The sequence below is a fragment of the Schistocerca americana genome, chromosome X (genome assembly GCF_021461395.2).
Source record: "Schistocerca americana isolate TAMUIC-IGC-003095 chromosome X, iqSchAmer2.1, whole genome shotgun sequence".
Classification (NCBI taxonomy): Eukaryota; Metazoa; Arthropoda; class Insecta; order Orthoptera; family Acrididae; genus Schistocerca; species Schistocerca americana.
In genome coordinates this window covers 343377202-343398991 of record NC_060130.1, presented here as the reverse complement: position 1 = coordinate 343398991, position 21790 = coordinate 343377202, and the positions used below count along the sequence as shown (strand labels likewise).

Below are 21790 nucleotides of genomic sequence, written 5' to 3'. Positions count from 1 at the left end.
TCACCCAGCCTTATGTTTCCAGGAGATATAAGTCATCTTTCCCAGGACTATTTTTTTCTCTATTAGATATTCAAATGAAGTATGCCAACCTATATGATCCTAGCAACATCCACATGGTGCATTTGCTTCACAAGTCAGTCACATAACATGAACATATGTGGGAGTTGTAAGTGGGCACTTTAGGTGCACTTATGGGGTAAAATAATGTCCCTACCCTTTATGAACCAGATGGCGACACAGGGCACCAAAATAAAAAGAAATATATATAATTTAGCATGCAAGACTTAGCATTGTATATTCATGAATTAAAAAATTAAACTAGAAATTCTAGATCATGAAATTCATTATTGTTATTTTTAAGTGTCTTCCTTTGTATCTCAGCTTAATATTTTCTTCTTCATCAAAGTGAAAAATCCCAAGCAGAAATTAATTTGATACTTGTTTAAAAAAAACAATTTAAAATTTATCATCGAGCTCCATACAATTATTTTCACCATGTCTAGTACTGAAATATCCACACCCTGTAATGACATTGTAATATAATTCATTTACTTCTAGTTCGCAAATTTTTTTAAACAAATTAGAATTGCCAGCATTGTTGAGCTTCTTAAGTACAGCCTCCATTTATGTCGATAAAGTTTTTATTAAGATGATATAATTATCTGTGATAAATGAACAAATGTGATGGCGAAAACAAAATTATTCAAGCTATTAGGTTGTTTAAGTTATACATATTTTTTAAACGAACAAAATTATTTAAGTGAAAAGAAAAAATATTTGCAACTCTGAATTATTTAAAAAAATATTTGTCCCCAAAACACTGATACAAAAAACAGAAATGGAAAATATTTATTAATCTCATAAAGAACAGAAAAATGCTTAAAAGAATTAACAAAACGTTAAGAATAACCAAAAGAAGCCTATATACCAAATATTAATATTTATATAATAATTATAAATTTGTTTGAAAAATATTAGACAAAGAAGAAATGGAGCGTTACATATATCTAATAAAGCCTGATATATTAACAATATTTGCTATGTTTTTTTTTTGCTTTCTGGTTTTGATATTTTTCATGGTTCTCGAAATTATGAATTAATAAAAAATAAATCTAGAGAAAAAATAGATTTAGAATATAATAAAAAACAATGAATACATTTAATCTGTTGTTATGATGAAATACGTGATATTGTTTTATTTTTACGTTATAAGGTATATAAATTTATTTTAATAACCATAGGGCACTGTAGGCTATCGTAATTTTCTGTAGCTACTCTTTTATCATACTGACATGAGAATTCTTTCTTAACCTGCTTTTTGATTGTTTTTTATATTTACGTCTCTAGTTATCTGGTAGTAATCTAATTGTATCTTTTCTTTCCTTCACTGTCAATTAACCTTATCGTAGATTCGTCATTGAGCTTTTGAATGTTCTTTTAGTTTAAAGTATATCCCTTTATCCTCATCACAATATTTTTATCATTTTTCTCAAAATAGTAACTTTTAGGGCCCATTGAAGACCAATGTGTAATCCAAGTATTTCCTAACTTATCAGTCCATTCACCCAACATACCTCTTGTTTCTACAGTATTTTTACCATCATCAACGTATAATATACTAGCCATATCGAAATAAATAACAGATTCGCCAAGCTTATAGAACATACCATACAGTGTAAGCCTTGCATTTGGTGTAGGGAATCCAGCAATAAAAATATTTGTGGTATTGTTATTTTCTACATAATAATCTTTGGACCATATTTTCATTAATAAAATGTATATCTATATTATATAATTGATCATCCATTAATATCACATAAAATTGCTGTAAATCTGTAACATGCTCAGTTTCACTCATATTTTGTTGTTGTCCAAATTTTTCCCTTAATGAATTTAGACATATCTTAGCAACAGCTCAGTTTCCTGGATTTTCTTTTATCTTATCAGGATTTACTTCAACATCCACTTTTTGTTTAAGTGCTCTGCTGCTCAGCTCTTAGGTTTCAAAAGCATGTGGACTGGATTCTAATTTTATTTTCATAAAGTCTTTTGCATAATTTTTAAACAACATATTGCTTTTATTCGTAAAATCCTATACTTCACAAACATCTACATTTTTTCCACAGCTTTCCTTACTTCACCAGCTGTCCAAGTTCCAAAGAACTTCTTTCATCATCATTCTGATTACATTAATTTATTTTTTCTTCTGTACCTTTTTCCGTACAAAGGAAGCGAGAGTTTATCATTTTTATTGATTTTTATGCTTATAGGTAAAACTGGTTGATACAATCCTTTAGGTGCCAATATCTTACATTTTATAAATCTATATCATTTTTAGAATAATATCTTAGGCTATATGTTTTTATTGGGCGTTATTCAGTATAATAATCGTAATATTGTACAGGTGGATAGAGACAACACACATTGACATACTTTATTTTTTTCTTAACAACATCTGCTTTAGATCTTAATTTTATCATGTTTTTATGACCACCATGAAAAGCACCTCTTGGATTCAATGGTCCGACAAATTTGGGTAAATGTTTTAATTTCTTAACTTTTTTATACTCTGCTCAGTAATCCAATCACATTCCCACACCATCACCAAAATTAGCTAAACTATATCCAGAATTTCGTATCTTACTACTTTGTGCTAAAGTCTTTTGATGTAGGTCGTCCTTTGAGTTTTTATTTTTGTTGTTAATAGTTTCATTTTTAAAACACTTTTAACAACCATGACAAAATAAGCCATAGTATTGATAAACAGTATTTGTCTGAAACTTCCTGGCAGATTAAACCTGTGTGCCCGACCGAGACTTGAACTTGGGACCTTTACCTTTCGCGGGCAAGTGCTCTACCATCTGAGCTACCGAAGCACGACTCACGCACGGTACTCACAGCTTTACTTCTGCCAGTATCTCGTCTCCTACCTTCCAAACTTTACAGAAACTCTCCTGCGAACCTTGCAGAACTAGCACTCCCGAAAGAAAGGATATATCGGAGACATAGCTTAGCCACAGCCTGGGGGATGTTTCCAGAATGAGATTTTCACTCTGCAGCGGAGTGTGCGCTGATATGAAACTTCCTGGCAGATTAAAACTGTGTGCTCGACTGAGACTCGAACTCGGGACCTTTGCCTTTCGCGGGCAAGTGCTCTACCATCTGAGCTACCGAAGAATGACTCACGCACGGTACTCACAGCTTTACTTCTGCCAGTATCTCGTCTCCTACCTTCCAAACTTTACAGAAGCTCTCCTGCGAACCTTGCAGAACTAGCACTCCCGAAAGAAAGGATATAGCGGAGACATGGCTTAGCCACAGCCTGGGGGATGTTTCCAGAATGAGATTTTCACGCTGCAGAGCTCTGCTGCCTCTAGGAATTGCTAACATCTAAATACTAAATGTGGTGTCTGGTGTATCAATAGATTCATCAGATGATAATATAACTCTGATTTTATTGCACAAAAGTTGAACAGATTGTTGAGTATAAACTGCAGCACTCGATCAATGGCAACTACCCCTCCCCAACTTCACAGCCAGAGGAAGAAATTTCAATTTTCCCACTGATTTTTAAATTTTCCGCCAATTTTTAAATGTCCCACCAATAGGGGAGGGGAGTTAGACTGCGCCAGTATCGTGGATTGGCCATTTGAATTGTGACATCATAGCTACACTGTGCCAGTATTCCAAAAACGATGAAATTATGAGAGTACCCTACATCCTTCCACGCAGCAATGTGCAAATTGGATTTTTATAAATAATAAATATATTATTACTAATTATTTATTGTTTTTTTAACCACTACCCTGTGTCATTCCACACCAACAGCTCTGGACAGGTTGTCTGGTTTTTCCCACCAATTTCTCAGTGGAGGTGGAAAGTGGAGGGGAGGGGGAGGAGGTGAAGTTAGGTTGTGGGATGGATGGAGGAGCAGAGGCAGGGGAGGAGGTAAAAAAAACCATGATGTTACAGTTTTAAGTGCCCTTTAGTGGTGGTAGCATCAGCTATGTCAGTTTGCCTCTGCACATCGAGGAGAGTACACACAATAAAAATTTTTAACAGGATAGTGCCCCAAAATCCCAAAAATGATTATATAAAAAGTGAACACCCTAAATCCTTCCATAACAACACCACAACATAGGCCAAGCTTTTTTTGCCATTTTTCCAAATGGTGGAGGGATGGGGATAGGGGAGTGGAGGTGGGGGAAGGGGAAGGAGGAAAGCCCATGACATAATCCAGTTACATCAATAGTGCGATGTTACCACATTTATACCAGAGGGCAGGATGTGGAAGGGTCTGCTATCTTGAATGAATTTGGCAACAACGGTAAGCAGCATAGATTGAACTTTGTCCCACTACTGCTGAACAATGTGCGTTTCTAATTATGAGAAAAAAAAAACAGAAAACAAAGAGAATTTGTCAGCTCCTAATTTTTCTCTCACACATTCATTTAAGTTTATTTTCCTTCCAGTGCTACCAATACTACTGGTAATACTACCATCTACTATTTCATTTATGTGATGTACCAGAAGTACAAAACCCTGGTTTTGGTAGAGCGCAAATTTAAGTGTGGGCAAAGGGATAGAAGAGGCAAATCATTGTGCTGGCGAACAGGGCAGATTTCAGGAAGGCAGTGGAGATATTCTGGTGTGGAGTATGTCTACATGTGCTGAAATGTGTCCCCTTATACCTAACAAGGTATCTACATATACTCTCGAGCACTTCTGTGCAGTGCGTGGCAGACGGTCCATTGGAATACCTTCAGATTGTTTCTCTACCGTTCCACTCTCGAATAGCACGTGGAAAAAATGAACATTTAAATCTTTTGGTGTGAGCTGTTATTTGTCTCATTTTATCACAATTATCAGTCACATCTATGTAGGTGATCGTCAAGAAAATATTTTCGCATTTAGAGGAGAAAGCTGGTGATTGAAATATCATGAAAAAAATCTTGCTGCAGCGAAAATTGCCTTGATCTTAAAGATAGCCACCCCAGCTCGCTTACTATATCTGTGACACTGTCTCCCCAATTTCATGATAAAGGAAAACGAGCAGGCCTTCTTTGAACTTTTTAGATGCCCTCTGTCAATCCTTTTTGATATGGATCACCTGCCTAGCAGCAATACTCCATAAGACGACAGACAAGCATAATATATGTGCAGACTAAGTTATACTCGGCGCGGAGGAGCTGTAGAGGGGTTATGTCTTTACGGTCGCTCCCATCACCCGCAACGCCAAGTGTCAACTTAGTTTGCATGTATAGTAGTGAGTCTCTGTTGTGGAACTCTTGCATCTTCTCAGTCTTCTGCCAATAAAACGCAATCTTTGGTTCACCTTCCCCACAACATTATCCATGCAATTCTTCTAATTCAAATTGTTCATAATTGAAGTTCCTAGGTGTTGAAATTTTGGCGATTTATCGAGTAACCAAAATTTAATGGCTTCCTTTTGGTCATGATGTCAATTACCTCATACTTTTTATTGTTAGAGGCAGTAGCCATTTTTTGTACTATACAGACATCTTGTATAAATTATATTGCAATTGGTTTTGATTTTACTAGACAGCAAAAGACAGCATCATTTGCAAACAATTTAAGATGGTTGCTTGGCTTCTCTCCAAAAATATTTATGTAAGTTAAAAACAGCAGAGGGCCTGTGTCACTTCCTTAGGAAACGCCAGATATCATTTCTGTTTTTCTTGATGATTTTCCTTTAGTTAGTACAAACTGTGACCTTTCTGACTGAAATTCACTAACCTATACTCATAACTGAGACAGAACTCCATAGGCAAACAATTTGATTAGAAGCCACTAGTATGGAACAGTGTCAAAAGCCTTCTGGAAATCTAGAAATATGGAACCAATTTGAAATCCCAATCAACAGCACTCATTACTTTTACAAGAAAACTATTTTCTGAATCTGTGCTATGTGTTTATAGATGATTTTTTTGTTGTTGAAGTAATTCATAATGTTCGAAGTACATGTCCAAAATCCTACTTCAGTGATATTAGTTTGTAATTTTGCGAACTATTTGTATTTCCTTTCCTGTGTATTGTTGTGAACCCTACAACTTTCCAATCCACAGGTGCGAATCTTTTGATGAGCGAACGACTGTATATGATTGCTAAGTATGGAGCTATTACATCAGCATATTCTCTTAGGAACCTAACTGGTATGCAGTCTCGATAGAAATACTTGCCTTCATTAAAAGATTTAAGCTTCTTCGATACACCGAAGCTATCTACTTCTGAGTTACTCATGTTGGCAGCTGTTCTTTATTCGAATTCTTGGTGAAGGAATTTCGGAAAACCTTGTTTAGTAACTCTGCTTTAGTGGCACTGTCGTCGATAACATTACCATTGCCATCGTACAATGAAGGTATTAGTTGTGTCTCTCTGTTGGTGTACTTTACAAATGACCAGAACCCTTTGGATTTTCTGCCACATTTTGAGACAGCTTATCACATGAAGACCACACTAAATTCCGACCTTCTGTAAAACGTCACCAAAATTTGAATTTTTACATTCTTTTAAATGTGGAATGCATTTTTCGTTGCTTCTGCGACACAGTTATAACCTGTTTTGTGTATCATGGGACATCTGTTCCAATTTCCTATTAATAAATTTGGTGTAAATCCTCAGCTGCCGTCGGTGCTATTTCTTTCAATTTAAGCCACATGTGGTGTACACGTACATAGTTAGTTTCTAAGGGAGGGAGACTGTTTCTTAGGAAGGAATCAAGCGAATTTTTATTTGTGATTCTTCAACTTCTCACAGCTTAATTCATGAGGAAATACACTCCTGGAAATTGAAATAAGAACACCGTGAATTCATTGTCCCAGGAAGGGGAAACTTTATTGACACATTCCTGGGGTCAGATACATCACATGATCACACTGACAGAACCACAGGCACATAGACACAGGCAACAAAGCATGCACAATGTCGGCACTAGTACAGTGTATATCCACCTTTCGCAGCAATGCAGGCTGCTATTCTCCCATGGAGACGATCGTAGAGATGCTGGATGTAGTCCTGTGGAACGGCTTGCCATGCCATTTCCACCTAGCGCCTCAGTTGGACCAGCGTCCGTGCTGGACGTGCAGACCGCGTGAGACGACGCTTCATCCAGTCCCAAACATGCTCAATGGGGGACAGATCCGGAGATCTTGCTGGCCAGGGTAGTTGACTTACACCTTCTAGAGCACGTTGGGTGGCACGGGATACATGCGGACGTGTATTGTCCTGTTGGAACAGCAAGTTCCCTTGCCGGTCTAGGAATGGTAGAACGATGGGTTCGATGACGGTTTGGATGTACCGTGCACTATTCAGTGTCCCCTCGACGATCACCAGTGGTGTACGGCCAGTGTAGGAGATCGCTCCCCACACCATGATGCCGGGTGTTGGCCCTGTGTGCCTCGGTAGTATGCAGTCCTGATTGTGGCGCTCACCTGCACGGCGCCAAACACGCATACGACCATCATTGGCACCAAGGCAGAAGCGACTCTCATCGCTGAAGACGACACGTCTCCATTCGTCCCTCCATTCACGCCTGTCGCGACACCACTGGAGGCGGGCTGCACGATGTTGGGGCGTGAGCGGAAGACGGCCTAACGGTGTGTGGGACCGTAGCCCAGCTTCATGGAGACGGTTGCGAATGGTCCTCGCCGATACCCCAGGAGCAACAGTGTCCCTAATTTGCTGGGAAGTGGCGGTGCGGTCCCCTACGGCACTGCGTAGGATCCTACGGTCTTGGCGTGCATCCGTGCGTCGCTGCGGTCCGGTCCCAGGTCGACGGGCACGTGCACCTTCCGCCGACCACTGGCGACAACATCGATGTACTGTGGAGACCTCACGCGCCACGTGTTGAGCAATTCGGCGGTACGTCCACCCGGCCTCCCGCATGCCCACTATACGCCCTCGCTCAAAGTCCGTCAACTGCACATACGGTTCACGTCCACGCTGTCGCGGCATGCTACCAGTGTTAAAGACTGCGATGGAGCTCCGTATGCCACGGCAAACTGGCTGACACTGACGGCGGCGGTGCACAAATGCTGCGCAGCTAGCGCCATTCGACGGCCAACACCGCGGTTCCTGGTGTTCTTCTGTGCCGTGCGTGTGATCATTGCTTGTACAGCCCTCTCGCAGTGTCCGGAGCAAGTATGGTGGGTCTGACACACCGGTGTCAATGTGTTCTTTTCTCCATTTCCAGGAGTGTAGTTCACAGGTGAACAGCTGGATGTCAGTATGCAACGGGCACAATATTTCGGCAAGCGACCACGTCGCCATCATCCCTTGCGCCCTGACGAACTGATTGCTTTGGAGCCGGTGAAGCGTTTCTATCTCTCCCCCCCCCCTCCCCCCTTCCTCCTATCTAGCATACTCTCTAACGTCTGCGCCCAGCGTATCCTCTACCGCTCCTAACCATCGATACATTGCACCATCCTAGGATTGCGCGCAGGTACACGTACTGGCATCCTAGGATTGCGCGCAGGTACACGTACTGGCGGCACCTCTGCTGACCAGCTACCTGCCCCTAAAACCAGTTCGTTGTTGGATTTCTCCATCCTACTCTTAATCAAACTAACTGCAGGTTCAGATGCCTTACTAAGGATGTAGCCGCTATCAGGACTGATCAGCAGTTCCCTTACTCGAATATCGACAGGTTAATTGAAGACACAGTCCCAGAAGTTTGACATTGGCATCGGAACCTTAGTATGGAAGTAAACCATTCCGTGTAATTCCAACAGGGAATGTTCAGTGATTGCCAACATGTTAGGGTGCTAGTATCAGGTTTGCTGCTGGAGTTCTCAGCAACGATCTTCAACAGCATACACTATTTGACTTATATATGTCTTGCTACATTGGCTGGGTATCTCATAAACCCCATATTTCCATAGTTCAAGGTCGTCTTTGACACTGTCGAGCAGTGGCCATATTGTATCTAGTTGGCGAAGACCGTCTTCACTTGGTATTTCCAGAGAATTCGTCCTATCTTTCCAGATAATGTGGCACAAAAAGGAATAAATGCAATGGCCGCATCCTCCTGAGGTTACTCTCTTGTTTCCGCTGGTTTACAGTTGGTGTATGACACAGGGCTCTCCTAATGTGCCACTGGTAGTAACCATTCTTCTGGAACACTGTCCACAGATGTTCAAGTTATTGGATGAGACCTTCATTGTCAAAGGGGGTGTGTGCCTCATCTACCAATATTTTGAGCATACCATTCCTCCAGGCTGGTGGTGGCAGGTGGAGGAATAGCAGAAAAGCCACCAACATGTGCACCTGCCCACAAAACTAGGACAGAGCCGTGTGTCAGGAGGAGGAGTGGGAAGGAGGAAGCGCTGGGCATGGATGACGGATAGAAAGATGGATCTGAGGTAGGGGGGAAGAGGTATAAGTATCGCTCCAGCGTCCAAGCACCTGGTGATGACACTGTGACCACTTGCCGATATGTTGTGCCCAATGGACACTGACATTCAGTCATTCCCCTGTGAACTATTCCATCGTGAGTTATGCTGGGAGAAGCTGATGAACTACATCACATTCCTTTATGGGGAGGAGATGCATCACAGCATGAAAAGACTTGAAAAGCTGGGCCACTGTAGGAGCTGTTTGTTAAGCGCATTTGCATTGTTTATGAGATGCTGTGAAGAATGTGTGGTGTCAAAATTAGTCAAGGCAACATATCATATCGACTCAGCACCAGCCAGAAGAATCAGGAAACATACCACACCAGCCTAACCATTTGTAGGGTTGGTGTCTGGACTTGACTTACAAAGACCTTTTTCCATTACATCTGCAGTTGGCCATAAAGTTCTCGTTCTGGGCATAGAAATGGATTGATGTTATCACTTGGGCTGCAGCCATCTCTGCATAGAGGTAGGCCACTGGACCTCAACCATCAAAATTCGAGTTTATGTCAGAGAGATAGACTTCTGATGCAACCTGCAAGGCTATCATCAATCTCACAGCCAAGCAGCTGGATGAGGACACTATTTCTGTTCTTATGAAAGGACTCAAGTTTGCACCCCCTCTTCAGTCTGCACCTACCATGAACATTAGCAGTGCAGTGGAATAGGCAGCTGCACGACTTCCACCTGAAGCAGCTGAAGATGTAGGAGGGAATGCTGAAATGTAATGCCCTCGAATTTTTTATTCAGTTTTCGATATTTGTTGAGGCATTAAAAGTCACGCAAATTAGTTGGTCGATTTTCCCACTTCGCTGATGCAAGTTGCAATCCTCTGCCGCTAGATGCCTATGAACTGCAGCATGTAACATGGCAGTGTGTAACGTAGTATGTCAGTGTCTGGGAAAGAGCATCCTGTAATCAAGTTTATAACTGCAGGAAATGCGCCTCCAATTGAAATCTATAGAAGAATGAAAACTGTAGAGTGATGATTGCATCGACATCAGTAATGTACAATGTTGGGTTGTTCATGCTCATAATGAAGGGAACGATGGTGCTAACCTCAATGTGTGTGACAGGACTTAGAGTTTTCCAAAACTTGAAGAACACTTTAGAGGACTTCACTTTGATAGTTATGAAGTGGTGCAAGTAGAGGTGAGGTTGCGGCTCTGTCAACAAAGTCAAACATTCTCCAGTGACAGTCTCACCAAACATGTCCCTCATTGGGAAAAATATGTTCGTCGTCAGGGTGACTATGCAGAGAAATAAATATGCAGATATGAAGAAGAAAGATGTAGAATATTAATAAAATCTGTTTTATTTAAAAACCTTCAAGAGTTTTCACACAGAAATTCAGAGGTATTACTTTTCAAGACACTCTTGCACATCACAAAACCTGTCATGCTCTCACATGAGAAAGACCTTTGAAACCAAATATCTCTAGCAGATAAAGGGCAGTCGTACCAGAACTAAGAGAAGATCCAGATGACAGAGGCATCATAACTGTGGTCCTATCTCACCATGATTACATTAAGAAAATGCAGGGCCTGCTAGAAGACAGTGCATACCAGAAGATCGACAGTAATCCTGCCAAGAGGTTGGAGAGGAAGGCCATGTTGAGAAGCTACGAGAAACAGCATCAGCTCCTGGGATGCCATTACATCCCTTTGTTAGCAACATTGGTGTACTCGTTCGTTAATTACCTAAAGGATTTGCTTAGCCTTTGCATCAGGAGGTGTTCACATCACATTCGCAACGCCAAGGATTTTGTAGGATGCCCTAACAATTTTAAGCTTAAGGATATGGAGATTCTTGTGAGCTTCAAAGTTGTCTGTCTTTTTAGCAGAATGCCTTTACATGAATATTTAGAACTTATTGGACAGAAATTTAACATAGAGAAGACAAAACCTTTTTAGGCATGTTTTGATGTTGACATACTTTCTGTTTGATGGTAACTACTCTGAGCAGACGGAAGGAGTAGTGGTGAGGAGTCCACATTCATCAATTGTCGGCAACATTTACATGGAATATTTCGAGGAGGAACCCGTGGAATCAGTCCAGTGGAAATCTACCAGCTTCTTCTGCTATGCAGATAATAATTTCGTCATATGGCCAACTAGAAGAGAAGAACTGAATCACCTCCTCATACTCATCGCAATCAAATACACCAGACCGTTAGTTTTACCACGAAAGTCAAAATGGATGGAGTGCTTCCCTTTCTGGATGTCCTGATAAAAAGAAGAGCAGACAGAACATTGAGTCACGGCTTGTACTGAAAGAAGACACACACCAATACATACTGTAAAACTGGCGGAAACAGAAAAGGAACCTCAGGAGGATGCAGTTTTTGCATTTATTCCCTTTTGTGGCGCACTATCTGGAAAGATAGGACGAATTCTCTGGAAACACCATCTGAAGATGGTCTTCTGCCCCCAGCTAAAACAAGGCCACTGTTTGGTAGTGTCAAAGACGACCTTGCACTACGGAAATCCGACGTCTATTAGATTTCCTACCAATTTGTTTAGATATATATAGGCCAGACAGTGTGTAATGTCGAAAATCGATGCCAAGAACACCAAAGGCACACCAGACTGCAGCAGCCTAATAAATCGATAGTCTCGAAACACTGCCTGTCGGAATTACACAGAATAGATTACGACCATACTAACGTTCTGACTCGGACGCCAACCTTCGGACTGTGCCCGTGATAGATTTGAGTAAGGGAACCGCTGATCAGTCGTGATAGCGGCTGCGTCCGTAGTAAGGCATTGGGACCCGCAATTAGTCTGATTAAGAAGAGGAAAATGGTATCCCACAACGAACTGATTTTGGCGGAAGGCATGGGAACAGCAGAGGCGCTGCCAGCATACGTACCTGGGCGCGAACATGGGATGGAACAGTGTGTCGGCGGGAGGAGTGAAGTAGGAGATGCTGGGTGCGGACATCGAATAGAATGGCGGATTGGAGGGAGAGGGAGGAAGAGATAAAAGTGTCTTGCCGGCCGCCGGCCACCAAGTGGTCTGTTCGTCAGAGGAAGTGACGATGGCAATGTGGTCGCTTCCCGAAATATTGTGCCTATTAGACACTGACATCTGGCCGTTCACTCACTAACTATTTCGTCGAATTTTACTTTTTGTGGATAGATGTTTTTGTGTTTATTTATGGTAGATCCGAATCTAACTACTTTTTAAATTCACGTTGTACCACCTTCTCTCGGGATTGAAGCATACGGAAATCACTCAAGAATAATATTCATTCGTTTGAGCGCTTACAGCACCCCAAAGACGACCTGTACCTTCGTCAAGACTGTGCACCGTTCACTGGCTCTTGAACTGTGTCAGAATTGTTGAGGAACTAGAGGGCCTTCGTTCCCCGAATACCAGCGGAGCGTACTCGTACAGAGCAAGTTTGGGATGCCGGTAGCTAGCTCTGACTGTCTCTGTGAGCTTGGATGGCTGACGGATCAGGATAGCACACTACTTTCGGTGGCTCGAAGTTGGTGTCACCACGCCTCACCACCGTGCAACTCAAGAGCATGATTTCACTTCACTTCATCGCTGTCTACTCCTCATGTAGCAAAAGCATAGAACGAAGGGCAGACTCAAAATTAAACTCAGCTTATGTGAGTATTGTAAATGGTTCAAATGGCTCTGAGCGCTATGCGACTTAACTTCTGAGGTCATCAGTTGCCTAGAACTTAGAACTAATTAAACCTAAATAACTTAAGGACATCACACACATCCATGCCCGAGGCAGGATTCGAACCTGCGACCATAGCGGTCGCTCGGTTCCAGACTGTAGCGCCTAGAACCGCACGGCCACTCTGGCCGCCAGTATTGTAAATGTTAGATACAAATTTCGTTTCGGTTTTTATATCACATCGCAATCTTTAGTGGATACCTATGGCCACCAAGTCATTTGTAAAACAAGTTTGCAATTTAAAAAAAAACTTTTATTTATTTTTGTTTTACGCTATGTAACATACAATAATGAACAGAAACATTCTGACCACAGCCCATGGTGAGACCCAATGCCTCCTGGAGGTGTGGTCACGTGATGTAGTAAGAAAAGTAAATAAGCACACCAGAGACGAATGAGGAGTCATTCTAGCGACGATTTGGACAGTAGGTGAGAAAATCTACTGACATAAGTGTCTTTGACAATGGACACATTGATAAGTCTTGGTGCTTCAGAATGAGACCCTTGGAAACAGAGAAACAGGTCTCCTGTCCATGTAATAGTATCATGAGCATCTGTGGAAAGAGGCTGAAAGATGGTGAATCGACTAGTAGAATACATTGTTTGGATATCCACATCTCATCACAGAATGTGAAGGTCAGGCATTTGCCAAATCTGTAAAATCGGTTAGGCCACAATTGGACGACAGAGTGCAATGCTGATTTAGGCACAAGTGTTGCAGAACACACCATTTTGTGCACATTTTTGATAATTGGGATCCACCGCAGACAGCCCCTACACGTTCAAAATGGTTCAAATGGCTCTGAGCACTATGGGACTCAACTGCTGAGGTCATTAGTCCCCTAGAACTTAGAACTAGTTAAACCTAACTAACCTAAGGACATCACAAACATCCATGCCCGAAGCAGGATTCGAACCTGCGACCGTAGCCCTACACGTTCCCATGTTGACATAACAACTCTGTCAATTAAGATTGCAGTAAGCATAGTATCATCGAGATTGGACTGTGGACCAATTTATAAGTGTCACCTAGGCAGATGAATCACGTTTCTGGTCCATATCAGGTTAGGTCAATGGTCATGTCCAGATCCACTGTCATCTAGCTGAATGGATATTCGAAACACACACAGTGCTGCTGACACAGGCCATAGGAGCTGTATTATGCTATGGGGGACATGGGAAGTGTGGTAGTAATCCAAGGCATCATGAAAGCGGTGGATTATGTGAATTCTTTTGCAGATCACCTGTTTCCCTTCATGTCTTTCCCGCGACAACAGTGGCATCTTCCATCTGGATAAATGTCCATTTCACAAGACCAGAAATGTCCTAAAATGGTTTGAGGATCATGACAGAAAACTCAACGTTGCTGTCTTGGTGAGCAAAATCCCTTGAAATGAACTTGATGGAACACTTTTGGGATTCTATCAGGAGCTACTTGCATACCCACAAACAACAGTGAATTTCCGACTTTTGCATGCACATCTCATACCTCTGGAAACCTAACAAGGATTTGACGAATTCATTCCAAGCAGAATCATTTTTACATAGAGTTCGAAAATGTGGATAAACACGTTGTTAAGCAGGTGGTCATACTGTTTTTGAACATCAGTGTATCGTACACCTGTGGGAAAATGAAAAATATGAAAGAGTGAAGAAGGTTGTTGCTTTGGTCTTACCTTCTAGATCTAAAGCTTAGATTCAGCTGGAACTTTTTTCCAGAAAAATATGAAAATGTGGTCACTGTGTGGAACACATTGAAACATTTATATTCATTTGTTACAGCTATGCAATTGCTGCAGGGACAGGTCACGTAGATCCAGGATTTCCGTACATCTCTTACAGCGGTAATGTGCCACCTGAAAGCTGCATCTTTGGCCAGCTCCTAAATATCTCTGCTTGCTTACGTAAGTGAAGCTACTTGCTATGCTGTACATATTACTCATTTGTTCTCTCTCTCTTTTCCCATGCATAGAACACCCTGAATGGGGATAGTTTAAGTTATTTTGGGCTCATAGCTGTCATGAAGTGCTGGATCCATACTAATACATATTCATTTTTTTAAATTTTTTTTCCATATTATGTATGAAGATAACACCTACTAAAATTTTATGCTATGCTAGACTAGCCTAGGTTCCTTGATTTTTGAACCATTACATGACTAAAAAAACCAACATTATTCAAGAACTTTAACTATGGTACCCATGAGAGCTAACTCTTAAAATGGTAGCACTACCTGCTTAGAACACATGCTTGAAATCCATTTGTTGTAGAATCTTAGAACATATTCTGAGCTCAAACGTAATGAGGTGCCTTAAACAGAATGACCTCCTCCATACCAACCAGCAAAGATTTTGAAAACACCAATCATGTTGTGTGCTGGGTCCATTGATGTTCATGTTGTATATTAATGAACTTGTGGACAAGGCTAATTGTAATGGCAGACTTTTTCTGATGCTGCCATTATCTGCAATGAAGCACAGCCTGAAAAAGCTGCACAAATACGGTATTCAGTCAGATCTGGATAAGATTTCAGAGTGATGCAAAGATTGGCAAATTGCTTTAAATATTCAAAATGAAAAAGAGAATATCCTGTGACTATAAAATCAGTGAGTCACCATTGGAATTGATAAACTCATACAAATACCAGATTGTAACACTTTTTTTAGGGACAAGAAATGGAATGATCACATAGCTCAGACATTGGTAAAGTGGAGAGCAAACTTTGGTTTATTGCAGTCAGTCCACAAAGGAGATTGCTTACAAGTCACTCATGCGACCCATTCTAGATTATTTTTCAAGTGTGTGGGACCCACACCAAATAGGACTAAAAGGGGATATTGAATGTACACAGAAAAGGGCTGCATAAATGGTCACAGGTTACTTTTATCAGCAGAATCAGCAGAAGTGTGTCACAGAGATATCAAAAGAAATGAACTGGCAGACTCTTGACGATAGGTGTAAACAATTCTGAGAAAGCCTACTTACAATTTTCAAGAAGCAGCTTTAAATGATGACTGTAGAAATATACTATGGTCCCTACATACAACTCCCATAGAGATCTTGAAACAAGATTAGATTAATTACAGCTTGCACAGAGGTATTTAAATGATCATTCCTCTCATGCTTCATACATGAATGGAATGGGGGGAAAACCTAAAAACTTGTACAATGGTATGTCCTCTCTGCCATGCACTTCACAGTGGTTTGCAGAATATGGATGTAGATGTAAATATGAAGCTGGAACTGATCAAATGACCAGTGTTCTCTTACTCCTGATTTCATCATATGGAAAGAGGATGTTCAGGTACAATCACTTTGGGATTCGTTTTGCATAATAACAAAATCAAATTAATTCTGTCAAGTAGCATGTTACAAGTTTTTATGAAACTGTAGCACAATAGTTTGATAGTGAATGAAGCCAAATTGTCAACAATGTTCAGTCTTCTAGTAAGTACTTACATAAAGTTTGGTGCAACATGTCATTTTATTCGATATAACACTTCATTTTTCATGCACATATTTTCTGAAAATTTCATCATAAAGATAAATTGTGAAGGATGTAGAAAGACTCAATCAACTCAGTAAAATCAGCAACCAAGCAAGGTGCACAGTAGTTAATATACAGGACTCATATTCATTATGAATGGGGTCCAAGTAGCTATCTATCTACTCATATTTAAATATCTTGTGTTTTTTCTAGATATCCTTATCCACATGACTGGTGATTCCTTTCCAACCCTCTCCAATCTTCAGTGACATCGATGTTGACAGGATATTAAAGTAGTTTGATTTGATTGTGTTATTGGCATATGCACTAGCAAATGCTCTTTGATAACCTAAAATAAATTCATTTGTTTATTCTGCCTGAGGATTTCTATATCTGTTTAACTTCCACATCTGTATAAAATTATGTTGCAGTTTTGTAGCATCTATGGTATTTACCAGACCAAGTGAAAGCCTTACAATAAAAGAGAGGCTTTGTTTTTTTGGCTTAGTCAAAGCTTAAGTCTGCAACTATTCTTTTGGAAGATTTATACTTTTCCTGTGAGTCTGTCTTCTTATTTTCCTGGACTTGAACTCTCTTTCCCTCTCCATGCTGGGTGCTCCTTAGCTCACAGCCAGATGCAGATCTGCTTTCAGCTTTTGAATGAGCTTAAATATGATTTACCACTTACACATTCCTCTAACTCAAAAAAGTGATGTACCACCTACATACTTGCAAATGACTGTGGGTTAGATTCAAGAGGAGCAAATAGTGACAGAGTAAGCCTAATGAAATGTAAGAAATAACTTTCCTGTGAAATAAAAACAAAATAATAACCCAAATAAAGACAATCTGGTAACTTACCATGATACTGGTTGTTTACTAACATTGTGAGTGTCAAAGTACAGTGAGGTGCCATGTTTAACTTTTTTCAAGGTTAAGATGATTTTATTCCTCTCAAGAGGACTAAATTGAACTAAATTCAGAGATATGCTGTGATGAAACTTGAGCAGGCAAATAGATAATGAGCAGTACATCAGAATTGCTTTTCAATCTAAGAATTGAACTGCCATTGCATCTTAGATTCATCAGGCAGCCAATGTCACAATCCTTGCAGCTCCTAAGCAAAAACATTGATGGTGGAATGAAACCTGTGAAAATGCTGTGCCTCAAAGAATAGACACCTGGAAAAAAATGGATATCATCTAAGGACCAAGCAGATTTTAATGCATTTTGTGATGCAAGGAATGTTGCAGTACAGTGGGTTTGATCATATGAGGAACAACAGGTGGAATTATCGATCAGAACTTCCGGGAAAACAATGTCAGAGAGTTACATCAAACCTTCAAGTCTATTCTTAAAGGGCATCATGACCCTTGGCATATGCTCTGGAGATGAACCTGAAAAGCTACGTCTGAACAACATGGAAAATTACAACAGTTTTACTCAGTACTATTGTGATGAGCCAAAAGAGAAACTATCTGCCCTTGTGTTCCATATATATCTCAAGGATATCTTCAGATGCAAGGCAATCAGAAGAAGTTACTACATTGTTGTGTTTCTTGACTTCAGAAAAGGAGATGACTCAGTTAACTGAGGGTCATTACTGAATATTCTGAAGAAGCTTGGGGTGGATAATATGTTCAGAAACATGATAAATCAGACTCTGACCAACAAAATATTAAAATTTAAATCCAAAAACAATATTTTAGACTCCTCTGAGGTAAAACTATGACTCAGACAAGGAGAGGAACTCTCTTCCTTTCTTTTTATTTATGAACCATAAAGAATAAAATGAAGAAAAGTTTCAGTTACGCTGCAAATTCAAAAGAGCTTATGAATCACAGATGACTTGGCCATTTCTACTAGCAACATCAGTTTAGCAGTCAGGAAAGTACACTCTCTTAAGGATGTAGCAAAGAGAGTAAGACTACAAATCTCCTTTGAGAAGATAAAACACACATGATGAACATTAGCAATGGGCCAGAATGAATTATAATTAACAATCGAAAGACCGAAAGAGTCAAGAAGTTTAAGTACCTAGGTGAAGTACTCCAACAGAAAGGGCTAGAAAAAGAACCAACTGGTGTCATGATCTGGAAATCTCCTGAGGTTATCCAGAGTATGAAGAGGGTTTCCGCACCAATGCAATGCAGGTTGCAACTGGTCTCAGTTGTTCTCACTCAGGTTCATGAAAGGAGATAGCACAGACCATTCAGTTCTGTTGATTCCTGTCTCCTGAAGGAAGGAGTTCATGAGGTGGTCTTGGGGTGTTTCTGCATGATCGCTGTGAAATATGAACCCATTGCCACAATGATGACTTTATGGAAGCACAACAGGCTGGGGGATCCTGACCAAATACTGCACAGTGTTGACTGATGCATTGGCCCCTGGCTACCTCCACATTTTTTGACAACAATCATTAGGCATCAGACAAACCCTCCATTCATTGGTGAAGAGAATCTGATGTCATTATGCAGTTTCCATTTGAGGCATTCGCTTGTCAATTTTCTTCGTGCACCACAGTGCTGGGAAGTTTGTGCATTTTTCATAATGGATACCTAGAGGTCAAATTGTTCATTTGCAGTTGGTTGTGCATGGTGTTAGTTCACACAGCCATTTCCTTTTCCTTTCATTATGACTTTCTTTTTCAACTGCAGGGGCCCTCTAGTGATAAAGTTCCTATAGCATGGAACCACAGTCAATGCACAGTGCTGTGAAGACACCTTGCAGAAACTGTGGTATGCCATAAACTCAAAATGCCCAGGAATGTTATTAGATGGTCTCATCCTGTTGTACAATAATTTCTACACCCACACTGCCAGTTGGGTGAAGGCTATGCTTCAGCCATTTGGTTAGAAAGCACAACATCATCCGTACAGCCTGTATCTTTCACCATGTCTTCAGCAACCTGAAGGAAGACATGCATGGATGTTGGTTTCATTCAGATGAGGAAGAGCAAAAGTGGATGTGGTTGTGGACCCACCAGCGGCTGACTGTATTCTACAAAACAGGAACTGGTTATCTCATCTCCCAGTGGGATAAATGTCTTAATGCATGTAGTGAAATACAAATACAAATACAAATAGATTACTTTTGAATAGAAACATTCCATGGTCCAGTTGTGGTTGGAGTTCAGTTTTCATTTGTTTGTCCCTCATACATCTACATACACTGAAAGCCACCATATGGTGCATGGCAGAGGGTACACTGTACCACTACTGGTCATTTCTTTTCCTGCTCTACTGACAAACAGAGTGAGGGAAAAACAATTGCCTAGATGCTTTTGTACAAACCCTAATTTCTCTTGTCATATCTTCATGGTCCTTATGTGAAATGTACATTGGTGACAGCAGAACCATTCTGTAGTCAGCTTCAAATGCTGGCTCTTTAACATCTATGATCAGTAGCTGATGAACAGGAAATCTTCACTTGTATTTGAAACTTACAGTTCAATTTATCACTCTGATTGCCCCTTTGCATGGTAGGTTCTAAGTCAACACGTTAAAATCCACCCGTACTAATGCTATTGCAATACAAACTTGCTTCAGAAGCCAAAATGTAGCTCTTGCATACAAATCAATATTGTCATTTCCATAATGGCAGAACAAAATGTCAGCTGCAATTAGTAGCTCATAAAATGAATGTACATGCTGATAGTTTTAAGAATATGTGTGTAATCTGTATAGCCATCTACCGTAAGAAACAAAAGAAGCAAATCAGAAGCCAGATTTTCTTTCAACTGAAAATTCTTGCTCCTGAAATACTGTTTTAGTTTTGGAAGGAATTTCTGGAAATTTAGCTGTTGTACTTTGACTGTCTGTAATACCTTATTGTTTCTGAAAATTCAGCTATAGTATTTTGACAGTTTTTAATACTTTTTTACAATATGTTTCAGTGTACTTACACTCAAGTTTTAATCTTAGTGGAAATTAGTTGTCCCCTATAGTGTGTAACTATAAGTTACATGAAGATTGTTTAAATTCTGGTAATATGAGCTCAGATTTCCTGTGTCAGCATAAATCTTCATTGTTTAGGAATGTACATAATAAATGCACAAGCATGAAAACTTCCGTGATCAGTGATCATCACCATAAATTAAAATATTATTTATCATGTGCACAAGCATCATATGAACATGGCTCTGAGGGACAACCAAAACGAAATTCAGAATAATTCTCAATGCCATATCAGTTAATGTAAACACATTGTTTGACTGTAACAATATTCATATCATTACCATTCTTTTGATCTGCCATATAGTCTCTCTCAAAACCTCCCAGATTGCTAGTACAAGTCATTTTCCATTTACATCAGCAAAATTTCTAGTTGTGTAGCTGCGTACTCTAGACTCTTTGAACTACTGCCTGATGAGACAAAACTCATCCCAGATGCAAGGAACTGATAATCAGGGCACACCTCTTAATAATCACATAGTCTTATTTGTCACCTTATGGGTGTACATTCAAAGCCAAGATAAAACTACAGTCAGCAGCTGTTTGGCAACAAGCTATCCCTTTGTGAAGATGCTCTTATACGATAAATGTAAATTCATGTATCATTACAGGCTGGACCATGAAAATGGCCAAATGGGTAAGTTCAGCTGCCTAATTAGAAAGGACCGTTTCCTTGGACCCCTAATCTTTGTACAGTGAAAGTACTGTGTCTTGTTTTAGTGTAGTAGTAGTATAATGATAGCACTGTGTACTGTGTTTGTGTTGCTAATGGTGAGGAGATAACACAGAGAAGGCAAAACATGATACTGGTACATAATTACTCTTCAGTGGACCACTGAGCCCCTGTCCTACAGTCACCATGAATATTGTCAATATACAGATTCCACGAGTCATTGGGGAAAATTTAAGATCCATCTTATGATATTGCCTACCAACTTTGTCCATTATGCCCTCAGAGTCTTAATGATCAAAGTCTTGTAGAACAGCTGTAAACTGATTTCTAGGAATTTTTGAAATGATTAAACTACACAGATTTTCATGTAATGTAACTTATTTATACATTTATTAACTCTAAAAACACTGTAATGACCAGATTTGGTTCTACATAAAACATTTTTATGCAAGTAGACAACCACACTCTCATGATGATGCAGAGGCAAACACCATGAATGTCTGAAGCTACAATCCTTTTTAGACACAATATTTTCAGGAAACAGGCCTGTAAATTATATAAACAGTTC

At 40.1% G+C, this 21790-nt stretch overlaps 1 protein-coding gene across 1 annotated transcript in view; it reads left to right on the top strand.

Annotated features, from left to right (window-relative positions):
- LOC124556764 (DNA damage-regulated autophagy modulator protein 2-like) overlaps positions 1 to 21790 on the top strand; it is a 204691-nt gene that overhangs the window by 140876 nt on the left and 42025 nt on the right. The window contains exon 3 of the mRNA XM_047130773.1: positions 14892 to 15013. Coding sequence (XP_046986729.1) covers positions 14892 to 15013 — 122 coding nt within the window. The remainder of the gene's footprint in view (positions 1 to 14891; positions 15014 to 21790) is intronic.